General features: G+C 33.8%; 1 protein-coding gene across 1 annotated transcript in view; it reads right to left on the minus strand.

The window, feature by feature from the left end:
* Positions 1–12,649, minus strand: part of map3k5 (mitogen-activated protein kinase kinase kinase 5) — a 52,097-nt gene that overhangs the window by 697 nt on the left and 38,751 nt on the right. Inside the window, exons 20-29 of the mRNA XM_073817091.1 lie at positions 12,279–12,459; positions 11,289–11,306; positions 10,303–10,480; positions 7,562–7,730; positions 7,229–7,414; positions 5,845–5,950; positions 4,895–5,138; positions 2,845–2,957; positions 1,574–1,683; positions 1,405–1,481 (exon numbers count right to left, since the gene is read on the minus strand). Of these exons, the coding sequence (XP_073673192.1) occupies positions 1,405–1,481; positions 1,574–1,683; positions 2,845–2,957; positions 4,895–5,138; positions 5,845–5,950; positions 7,229–7,414; positions 7,562–7,730; positions 10,303–10,480; positions 11,289–11,306; positions 12,279–12,459 (1,382 nt within the window). The remainder of the gene's footprint in view (positions 1–1,404; positions 1,482–1,573; positions 1,684–2,844; positions 2,958–4,894; positions 5,139–5,844; positions 5,951–7,228; positions 7,415–7,561; positions 7,731–10,302; positions 10,481–11,288; positions 11,307–12,278; positions 12,460–12,649) is intronic.

Below are 12,649 nucleotides of genomic sequence, written 5' to 3' on the forward strand. Positions count from 1 at the left end.
AAAGATTCTTAGAAAACGGCATTGAATATTTAGTTTTAAAAATGATCATTAATTCTAAAAAGAGGGTGCCGCTGAAAATAATGACAAATTTGTAATTATTAATTTTAATTTATGTTTGGAGGAGGACTAAATTTACATCTAAACATTAATTTATTTACAAAGAAAAAGTAAAAAGAACATCGTATGGGTCGAAATGATGGATTTTCCTTTTATGCCAAAAATCATTAGGATATTAGGTAAAGATCATGTTCCATGAAGATATTTTGTACATTTCCTACTGTAAATATGTCAAAGTTAATTTTTGGTTAGTAATATGCATTGCTAAGAACTTCATTTGGACAACTTTAAAGGCGATTTTCTTGTGGCCTAGCAGAGAAATGCAATAATCCTAAACTTTCACATTGACTGTGTTTCTCATACACCTCTGTATAAAAAAATAAAATCATTCTTAGAAAACGGCATTGAATATTTATTTACAAAATTTAAATTAATTCTAAAATATTTAAAGAGTGTGCCACTGAGAATAATTACAAATTTTATCATCATGGAATTTATGTAATTTATGTTTGGAGAAGGACTAAATTCACATCTAAATATTTATTTATTTATATTGAATGGATCAATTTTTCTCTTTTATGCCAAAAATCATTAGGATATTAGGTAAAGATCATGTTCCATGAAGATATTTTGTACATTTCCCACCATATATATATCAAAACTTAATTCTTAACTTCAGTTTTACTTAAAAATAAACTGAGAATCATTATTTTATTTTATTATTTATGTATTTATTTATTATTATTTATTTCTTTTCTTTTAAATAAAACAAAATACAAATTTAATTTAATTTAAAATAAAATAAAATAAAATATATATTGTAATGTTTTTTTAAATATTTAATATTTGACTAAAAAAATACTTCTTGAGTTTTTAGATCATGAAAAACATCAAGTGTGTCCAAACTTTTGACTGGTAGTGTACAGTATTTTGTATGTATGGAGAAGGACCAAATTACATCTAAACATTAATTAATTTACAAAGAAATGGAATCCAGTCCTCAAATTACATAATATAACACACTTAGTTGTTTGTGTGTCTGTCACAACTTGCAACAAGCCCAACACACAATATCTTTTTTTATTTTTAAACAATGAACATGCAGTTTATGCCACAATTGAATGTTTCCTTATAGAAGCTTATATTTCAAAAGACTAAATAAATTGCATTGAGGTTACATTTTCATATTGTTTCAGCAGATATGTATTAGTTCACGCTGAAACAATAACATCTACACCGAGCATGTGACAACGAGCAACATATTAACATACCTTTACACAAGTGTAAATGAAATAATACTAATGTTATGTTAAAAATTACTACAAAATATTAGAGACGTTCATTCACCGTAATCTCAAAATCTTCAAGTCGTCTCTTGTGACACAAAGAAGGATGTCAGCAAGACTGTAATCTTCAGCTATAATCTGTCAAATTTAAAATGATCTGTTAATAAATACAGGAAAACTTTTATTTACAATGTTTGGTGACCAAATTGAACAGTTTGTGTGTTTATTACCTTCTCTATGGAATCTGCATCAGCCCCGTGGCATTTAAGCCATTCCAGAAGTTCCTGGTCTACTTCTCGTTCGAATGAACTACTTGTGCTCATGAAATGCACAGGAACATCTGCCATAAACACAACCAAACACAGGGTTGGACTTTGGACTGTGGTGTTCATACTCAAAATGTATTCTAGCATAATGATTTAATACATAGCAAAAGGCAAAAGACAAAATACAGGAATGAAAAACAACTAAAAGAACGAAATAAAGAGAAGTGACAGAAATGTCTGAATGCCTCTGCATTAGGTAACAAAATATCTGCATTTAAACATGGCAGGAGCCTTTTTCATTGCTAACTACATTTTCTTAATGACTTTTTCAGCAGAACCTTTTTAATGAATGCATAAATGTTGGGTTGCATATGATCACTCAGACCACAGTATTACTGCTCTGACAGAGACCAATGATCTTCTGAAAAACTGAGAAGTCACCGTCCTACATCTGATTCAAGCTATTTTCTCTGCAAATGCAAAGTCACATTGCTAAGACAACTGTTTTCCGTGATAATCATGTTCATGTTTTTCTTCTGAACTTGTTCAATTAAATTAAAGACACTGGAGTCAGGCAGTTTGTGTTTGTTGAATTCTTTTTCTCATGAAAGCTGCTCATATATATATATGATTTCTACAGCAAAGTACCAGAGTAGTATCCCATTTTTATGATTTGTGACCCTGCACCACACAACCAGTCATAAGGGTCATTTTTTGGATATTGAGATTTATACATCTTCTGAAAACTGAATAAATAGGCTTTCCACTGATGTATGGTTTGTTAGGATAACATTTGGCATATGAGCGTGCAAAAAATCGAAATACTGAGAAAATCGCCTTTAAAGTTGTCCAAATGAAGTTCTTAGAAATGAATAATACTAAGTTTTGATATATTTACGGTAGGAAATGTACAAAATATCTTCATGGAACATGATCTGCACTTAATATCCTAATGATTTTTGGCCTAAAAGAAGAATCGATCCTTTTGACCCATGCAATGTATTTTTGGCTTTTGCTTAAGACCGGTTTTGTGGTGCAGGCTCACATTTGTGCTCACAAACCACTAGATTAAATAGTTTATCATGTTGAGACTCACAGGTCATTTATATTCAAGACTTCTCTTTTGTGTTTCTTCGACCTTTTTAGTTGCAGCTTGAAGCTCTGAATAGCATGTGTATACATGCTATAAATGAATAATTTGCATATTAGTGTATGAAAGTGCATATTAGACTTACCGGCGGGCCCAGATCGACTCTTCAATAGTTTGATCTCCTGTTCTCTCTCCTCCAGCACTTGCTGTAAGATGGCCTGATACTCTCTCTCCTTCTCTATTAATTCCTCTAACAACCTAGAACACACAAACCAATGCAGGCATGCATAACTCAAGATAACTTAAGATCATGACACACATTGTCCAGAGTAGTTCAATGTATGTCAAAAAGCATCCTAATAACACTCTTGAGACCTAGGTCTGGGTGCGTTCCTCACACATATCTATCATATGACTTTAGAATACTTGGATTATAGCAGTCATATGGACAACCTGTGGATTACTTTGTCAAGTTGAGTCAAGTCAGCTTTATACAGTACTAATTGTGCCAAAGCAGCTTTACAGTGTTAAACAGGGAAACAGTGTTTCATTAATGCAAACAAGATTTTAATGGTGTTTTTTCTGACGTTTGGGGTTTGACAGGCCCATTAACCATTCACTTTCATTATATGCAAAAAGGAAAACTAACCTAAACCACTCCACAGTCAGTCTTATATGGTGACTGGCATTCATTATTTGTGACCCTGGACCACAAAACCAGTCTTAAGTCGCTGGGGTATATTTGTGGCAATAGCCAAAAATACATTGCATGGGTCAATTTTTTTGATTTTTCTTTACTACTGTAAATATATCAAAATGTAATTTTTGATTAGTAATATGCATTGTTAAGAACCTAATTTGGACAACTTTAAAGGTGATTTTCTCAGTATTTAGATTTTTTTGCACCCTCAGATTCCAGATTTTCAAATAGAAGTATCTCAACCAAATATTGTCCTATCCTAACAAACCATACATCAATAGAAAGCTTATTTATTGAGCTTTCATATGATGCATACATCTCAGTTTTGTAAAATTTAACCTTATGACTGGTTTTGTGGTCCAGGGTCACATTTGTTACAGATCATCAGAGTCTGCCAGTATTATTTACATTAGGGGTGAGCGATATGGCAAAAATATCATATCACCCTTGTTTTTTTGTTTTGTTTTTTTTTTAGAAATATTACGATTTTATCATGTTGGTTTCACTATTTTGCAAGTTGTCCAAGCAGCACACCCAAACTAATTTCCCTATTTTAAAACTAAACCCTTACAAGGTAACAAAATATAAAATAAAAATAATTTCATCATTCCATTATTTCATCTTTGTTATTCAAAAATAAGAACAAACACAGGCTACATGTTACAAATACACACAATATACAAATAAAACAAATAATGCTTTAATTTTCAGATACAGTAGGTGTATTTAGCAGTAGCATTTAAGAAACTGAATTAACTAAAATAATAATTAAACACTATATCCATAAAGTATACATTGACTCTTTTTTAACTGTATTAAAGTTCTTCAGTCAAGCACATCGAGTGATTTTTTTGTGTTTTGTTTTATTAGCCTACCATCACCCGAAAATGACTACTCTGACATTATTAACTCATTATTTTTATGTTGAACGTAAAACTTACTTTGAACGTATGTGGGCAACCAAACAGCTGCTGGTCCCCAGTGACTTCCATAGTATTTTATTTATTTTTTCCCACTATCAAAGTCAGTGGGGACCAGCTACTCTTATCCACATTCTTCAAAATATCTTCTTTTGTGTTCAGCACAAAAAGAAAAATGATTAGAGGTTTGTGACAACATGTGAGTGAGTCAATTTTGGCGTGAACCATCCCTTTAATGACAATCGGCAGCATGTTTATGAGTTCTGTCACTTTAAGAGCTGCTGTTAACTTTCACTTTAGACATAACTAACTGTGTTTATATGTAATCCTTGTGTGTTTTTGACAGTATTAGCGAATCAAATGCAAAGATAGCTTAGTCCAGTAACCAGGCGCTGTTAGACAGGCTTTTAGCTCATTATTTAACCGGCAATAATGTACTTTTGTGATTGCGAATACAAGTGCAGTGTCATTTTAATCATCCACAATCAAAAATCGTCATATCGCACAGCCCTAATTCACATGTGTACAAATACAATATATTAGAGCTGCAGATACAACAAAACAAAACCACTTACCTCTTGGTTTCTAGCTTCATGCGACCCAGCTCCATGCTAATTGATCGCTGAGCACTATGAGACTCATGGGAAACTGTTGAACTGAGCGTGCTCACTCCAGATGTGACCACAGTGTCGTCGTGATGAACGATAGGTGGCGCTATATCCTTAAGGGCAGCGTTTCCCTGAGGAACTGTGTCGTCATCAATGTCCTCTTGGTCAGCGGGGTCGCTCTCAGACGCCAACGTGAAGTGTGGCCGCAATTCTGCGAATGAACAAACAAACATCAAATGAACTGTTCCTGGAGCTGCCTTAATTCCTTAAAGGGATAGTTCACCCAAAATTGAAAATTTGACGTTTATCTGCTTACGCATCCAAGATGTAGGTGACTTTGTATCTTCAGTAGAACATAAACGAAGATTTTTAAGTCAAACCGTTGCAGTCTGTCAGTCATATAATGGGAGTCAATGGGAACCACGAATTTGAGTCAAAAAAACATACACAGACAAAACCAAATTAAACCCTGCGGCTCGTGACAATACATTAAGGTCTTAACACACAAAACAATTGGTCTGTGCAAGAAATTTAACAGTATTTATATCATTATTTACCTCTGATCCACGTGATCTGGCAATGTAGTCGGTGAAAAAAGTCATGATATAAATACTGTTCAGTTTCTTGCATAGACCGATTGTTTTGTGTGTTTGATTTGGTTTTGTCTGTGTATGTTTTTTTTTTGACTCTCAAAGCTGTGGGTCCCAACCACTGCCATATATATATGACTGACAGACTGCAACGGTTTGAGTTAAAAATCTTCGTTTGTGTTCTACTGAAGAAACAAAGTCACCTACACTGGATGCCCTGGGGGTAAGCAGACAAACATCAAATTTTCATTTTTGTGAACTATCCTTTTAAATGAACAGCAGCCAAAAAGCTGGATTGTTTTAAAAAGCAACCATGTTGTTGTTTACCAGGCACTAATATGATGATGGCAGTCTGTACAGCCTTCCGAATGATGTTGTCCAGGGCAAACATCCAGTGCGGCTTTATGTTGTGGTTATGCAGGATTTTATTTACCTGAGGAAATGCAAAATGATAGGCCATAACCATTTCATCTTCTATAATGAACTTTAGATATTTTATTTAAAAGTCACATTACATTTGAAGTTTTTGAAGTCAACCTGAAATGGCATTCATAGCACATTTTAATTTCAAAATTACCATTTCAGGTGAAGCAAGAAGAAAAAAACTATGGCATGATTTTCAAATGTTTTCCGCAAAGATACTATATTCTTTGAGGAAAACATCTGATATATTTCTCCATATCGTGGACTTCTATGGTGCCCTGAGTTTGAACTTCCAAACTGCAGTTTAATAAAGCTTCAGATGGCTCTAAACGATCCCAGCCGAGGAAGAAGGGTCTTATCTAGCGAAACAATCTGTAATTTATTTTTTAAATTACAATTTATATACTTTTTAACCTCAAATGCTCATCTTGTCTCTCTCTCTGCGATGTGCATGAGTAGTCTTGTGCATCTCTGGTTCAAGACAGTTAGGGTATGTCAAAAAACTCACATCTCATTTTATCATCATCCTACATTGTTGCAGAAGTACAGATCAAGTGTTTGCCAAACCAAAGTGAGCATGCAAAGATCATCAAACACACTTAACAAAAAAGGTGAAAAAAAGCGATAAGGACGATTTTGTAGTTGGAGGAGAAAATGAGATGGGAGTTTTTCAACATACCCTAACTGCCTTGAACTGGGGAAAAAACAAGAGTTCAGGCAGAGCAAGACAAGACAACAATTTGAGGTTGTAAAAGTATATAATTTTATTAAAATAACCAATCTTTTCGCTAGATAAGACTCTTCTTCCTCGGCTGGGATCGTTTGAAGCTGCATTTTGGAAGTTCAAACTCTGGGCACCATAGAAGTCCACTATATGGAGAGAAATCCTGAAAGGTTTTTCCTCAAAAACAATTTCTTTACAACTGAAGAAAGAAAGACATGAACATCTTGGATGACAAGGGAGTGAGTACATTATCTGTACATTTTAGTTCTGGAAGTGAACTTGTCCTTTAAAGTGCAATCACATTTACCATTACTCTGTGAAAGTTTGCCAGCAAATTCCATTCGTGTCAATAGGAACCTGTGTGATTGGGAGATTCACACAAGGAAAAAAATTAAAAAGTCCCCATGCAGATTTCACTCAGAAATGAACAGACAGCTGCTTGGTTTAAAAGTGACTTTCCCAATACTGGCAATAGAAAATTGACATTTTTGCCCACAAAATTTCGCCAATTATTTGTGACCGCACTTTTAGGAGTTTATTAGTTGGCTTTGGCTAGAGGCTTACCGCATCCTGAAAACCGAAGAGCGCCACCTGGAGTTGGCTGATTGCTGTGCTGTCAAAGTCAAGCTCTAGTTTGAGCTGAGAAAGGGTGTCTGCAATTATTTTCCTGTCTGCCATCCTCACAAAATCTCCCAAACTTGCAACCAGTGTGGAGATATGCTGATGTTTCAGTTTGGTCTCCTCAGACCCCTGTATTGAGACAGGAAAAGCAACACAAATCACTTACAAAATGCAACTGCTAAAGAACTCCAGGTAAATGTTATTGCTTTAGCAAAACCACACACTAAAAATGTTAAGAAATGTAAAATGAAATAAGCACACAGTGTTTAGGTTCACCTGTGTGAGTGCTTCTAGCAGGTGAAGCACTATCTTTTCTTTGTCCTCAGTCAGGATTCGGTGTAAAGTTGCTCTCCTTTCACTGTCTTTCCTCAGCATGAAGAAACCAGAGTCCTTCTCTTCTGGGGAAGGTGGTGCGCTGTGGTCTTCAAAGTTCTCCACAGGAATACTACAATAATGTGTGGACGAGTATATTCACAAGCTTACTAAAAGTATATACAATAAATGCAAAATAACTTAGGGATGGCACGAATGTTCGGCAACCAAAATGATTCGAAAATATTAAAAAAAAGCTCTTTCGGACTTCAGGCAAATAAGCGAAGTTTTTTAACAACTCGCAATTTCTGACTTTTATCGTAATTGCGGGTTTATATCTCCCAATTTTGAGTTTGTATCTCACAATTTTGGCTTTTTCTCACTATTGCGAGTTTGTATCTTGCAGTTCTGACTTGTTTCCTTGCAATTGCGAGTTACCTGGCAATTCTGACATTTTTCCTCCCATTTGCAAGTTTATATCTCGCAATTTTGACTTTTTTCCTTGCAATCATAAGTTGCAATTGCGTGTTTGTATCATGCATGTCTGACTTTTTTCCCCTCACAATTGTGAGTTTGTTTCTTACAATTCAGGCTTTTTTTCTAAGAATTTTCAAGTTCATATTTCGCAGTTTTACCTTTTTCACAATAGCGAGTTTATATCTTGCAATTCTGACATTTTGTATGTTTATATCTGACAATTTAGACTTTTTTTTTTTGCAATCACAAGTTTATATCTCACAATTCTGACTTTTATCACAATATTTTTTATTCATTTTTTATTTCAGTTGTAGTCAAATTACATCAGTAAAACTATAGGAAAATGAGAAATGTTGAAATGTATATATAAAATAATCCTGGTTCATTTATTTTTCATTCTTAATTTCTAATGTGAATAGAAGTAGAAATCGGACAGGCAGATTTCACAATGAATTCAAGTAGGAATTTCATTAATGTGACCGCGCCTTTACGTAGGAAACTATGTGGTATTTCTATGTGTTGAAAAAATAGTGAATAACTGAACGAATGAGCCACCTCAGACACAGAATGTGCGAAAAATGGACAAAACTTACGACTGAGATGTGAATATAGCAAATATATAATACTGAACAATGACGTGACGCGATCAAATAGAGGCGCGCACTAATGCAGCAAACATGTGGACAGTGTGGAAGCATTTAAAACTGTCCCAGAAAGACAAAAATCATTTCAAGCACAGACAGCGAGAGACTGTTTAGAACCGCATCGCATGTCTTTCATGAGAAAAGAAAGGGCTGGATGTTAGGGCTGGGTATTGTGACCAATTTGGTGATTCGATTCTTATTTTTATGGTTTCGATTCGATTCAATTCGATTCAATTTTGATTCGATTAGCTATCAATATTTCATTTAAAATGTTAGTTTTGCAGACATGGGATATTTTGATGTAAATGCTGGTAACTGAAACTCTCCTACTTCTACATTAACAATAGGGTGCACACAGTTGTTTATTTTAATAAAACTTTTATTTTAAACGAACCCTGTAACAAGAAATCATAAATATGTGCATCCATTGTACACCATGCAAACAAACTGCAAAATGCACATTACTGTAAAAAAATAAAAAGACTGTAAATGTGCAACAGTGAAATCTACTAAGAACTTCAAACATGTTTAAGAAATAAAACATTTATCTAAATTCAAAACGTTCAAAACAGGCCAATCATAAAGCCCTTGTCTGCGTATACAAAACATTCTAACTGTCCATAAATCTAACAGTTCGTAACTACAGTCTAATCATTTTTGATCACCAGATTTTTCAGCAAAAAAAGCAGCTGATGGTGACACCTTCAGGAGGAGAGGTGAATATTCATATCCTCTTAACGTGAAGCACGTGCATTAAACTGAAGATCGATTAAAATCGGAGAATCGATATTTTTTACCCAGCCCTACTGGATGTTGCTGGTTACTGTATGATGCCTGAAATCATCCATTAGTAATAAACTACAGAATGTTATGTTGTCTAATACACGCACCAGTTGTATTTATTCTGCCAGCGCTGCATGAGCTCAACGGTTCAAAGTCAAAAAGCGCAAGGAAAATCTGATGACAATCATTCATAAATCTGCTGCTGTCAGCAAAAAGTAGTACTGAGGTCTTCTTGCGGTTTCCACCAAAATAAAAGTCAACATTCATAAATGTTAGTATGTAGTGTTACGGTTGTTCTGTAAAATAAAATCAAAAGGCCAAAAATAATGCTAACAATCATTCCAACAGCTCTATTAATACATTTATTCTAACAGTCTCCTTTGCTCAGCAAGGTTGCATTTATTTGTACATTAAAAACACATGCCTGATTCCAGAAGGGGGTCTTAAAAATGGCCAAAGAATATTATTTTACTAACTTGTTAATTTTAAGTTAAATTGTGCTTTGTTGGTAAGCTATAATGTCTACTAGAATGTTAAAAAATGTTCAGTGTTAAATATTTTTAAATTGTTTTAAATTGATTTTTTTTCTTTGAAAAGCAAGACAAAACTGTAAAAATATTGGCTATTTAATTTATGCAATGGTAAAAGAAATTGGCAAAATACACGTGGGAAAAAATCCACGCAAATCCGTGTGTCTGCCCAGTGTGTCATTTTGAATTTTCATTTTGGTGCATCCCTAAAATAAATGGTACACAGTAACAAAATAGGATATATTTACGCTAAAATGAAACTTAATCTGACCTCAGGAAGAGAGAGCGATGACCTTTGACCTCTCTCTCGCTGTAGCACTTGATGCTGGGTTTGAAGTTGAAGGGGTTTGTGCAGAGCTCATTGTCAGGCGAAACAGATCCGTATTCGCTGCTGCTGCTGGTGTCCTCAACCACAACGGGAACCGGAAGAGATATGCTGCGCAAATACTCTACAAAACATGACCAGCATAACATCCATTCATAAGGATTCTAAGTGGAGGAAAGCTAAACATTATTGTCTTTTAAATGACTGATGAAAACTCAAATTTGACCTTGCATCTTTGTAGAACAGATCCTTGTGGATCGGTAGCTAAATAAAATAAACTTCATATAATATGTAATATGCATGTAACAATTTAGGTCATTTAATAAATACATTTATTTTCTGTATTTGACACATTACACATGCATACTTGAATATGTGACCCTGGACAACAAAACCAGTCATAAGGGTCAAGTGTTTAAAATTAAGATTTATACAGTACATGAAAGCTGAAAAAATAAACTTTTCACTGATGTATGGTTTGTTAGGATAGGACAATATTTGACGAGATACTATTTGAAAATATGAGGGTGCAAAAAATCTAAATATTGAGAAAATAACCTTTTAAAAATGTCCAAATGAAGTTCTTAGCGATGCATATTACTAATCAAAAATTAAGTTTTGATATATTTATATCGTCCTGGAACATGATCTTTACTTAATAAACTAATGATTTTTGGCATAAAGGAAAAATCAACAATTTTGACCCATACACTGTATTTTGGATTTGCTACAAATATACTCGTGCTACTTATTGGTCCAGGGTCACAAATGTATAAGTTACGTGGCATTTTGCACATAACACAGCTTGTAAGTGAGAAAAAGAGAACAATTTTTGATTAAGAACAACATTTTCATCAAAAGACAATGGTAGGAATTTAAAAAACAAAACAAAACAGCATTAGGTTATATGTTTTAAAACAGACAAGACTCACCAGCTCCTGGTGTAAGAGCTGTTAAAAAAAAGAAAAGAAGGTATTATTATTATTATAAGCAATTCCCACAATAAATTTAAATAGTAGTGAAAGGATCTCTTCACCTAAAATTAACTGTACACCTTAAGAGCTCAAATATTTAAAAATGTATTAATTTGCTCTATGTCTGAACACATTTACATTTTTACATTTTAGTCGTTTTGCAGACGCTTTTATCCAAAGCAACTTACAAATGAGGACGAGGGAAGCTATCAAAATCAACAAAAGAGCAATGATACGTAAGTGCTATGGCAAGTTTCAGTTAGTTTAATGCAGTATAATGAAAGTTTTTTTTTATTATATAATAAAAAGAAAGTAGAATAGAAAAAGAATAGAGCTTTTTTTGCTTTTTGTTAATTGCATAGTAAATAAAAAAAGGATAGAAGATATAAGAAGAATAGAGAAGCTAGTTTAGTTGTGTGTTTTCAATTTAACAATAAACATTAACGAAGCATTACAAAAACTACAGTCATTAAAAATACAACAAAATTGGTAAGAGACTTGACAGTAACAAAACCAAGGTTGCAGATGTAGCCTAAATTAACCAGTCACTCATATTCTGGCTTAGTTAGTTGATACCAGATATTACTATATTTACCATACATAAAAGATAATTTGATCTCAATAATTTTGGTAATTAATTTATTCATACATTCTGTCATTTAAAAATTTATATTAACTTAATTTTTTGGGTCCAAAAATTGAGGCAGTGTAACATTTTCTAACGGGAAAAAAATTATGCATGTAAATATTATGTTTTGCCACTGAACTGAAAATTCAAAACTACTGTGTTGTTTTAGTCATTGGAAACAATCAAGAGAGTCAAGTCCAAAAAAAAAAAAAAGTAACACTTATTCCCTATTATTCCCTAATGTACTCTATTCATGGAATCTGCCAATTGAAATGATGCCATGGAATAAGGTGTAATGTCCATATAACACACAAACACACCTGTGAAACTGTTGTTCTTTGATCGTTTTTTGCGTGATGTAACAGTGAGGAACTCGTGGGTGAGCAGATCGTTGGATGTGGCTCGGCTGTCTGGATCAGGCTCAAAACAGCGCAGGATAAATGCTTTGGCTTCAGCGGACATAGAGTCAGGAATCTCCGGGTGGATTTTAAACATCCCAACCTAGACAAAATACACCAGCACAAGCAGAAAAATGCATTTTCAAGACTCTGGACCAAAACTGAAGACAATTTCCCAGTAGGACAAGTACAGTGCCTTGTGAAATTATTCATACCCCTATATTTTTTCACACTTTGTTATGTTGCTGCCTTATGTTAAACTACTTTAAATTACTTTTTTTCCCCACATCAGT

Source organism: Garra rufa, chromosome 13 (genome assembly GCF_049309525.1).
Source record: "Garra rufa chromosome 13, GarRuf1.0, whole genome shotgun sequence".
Lineage (NCBI taxonomy): Eukaryota > Metazoa > Chordata > Actinopteri > Cypriniformes > Cyprinidae > Garra > Garra rufa.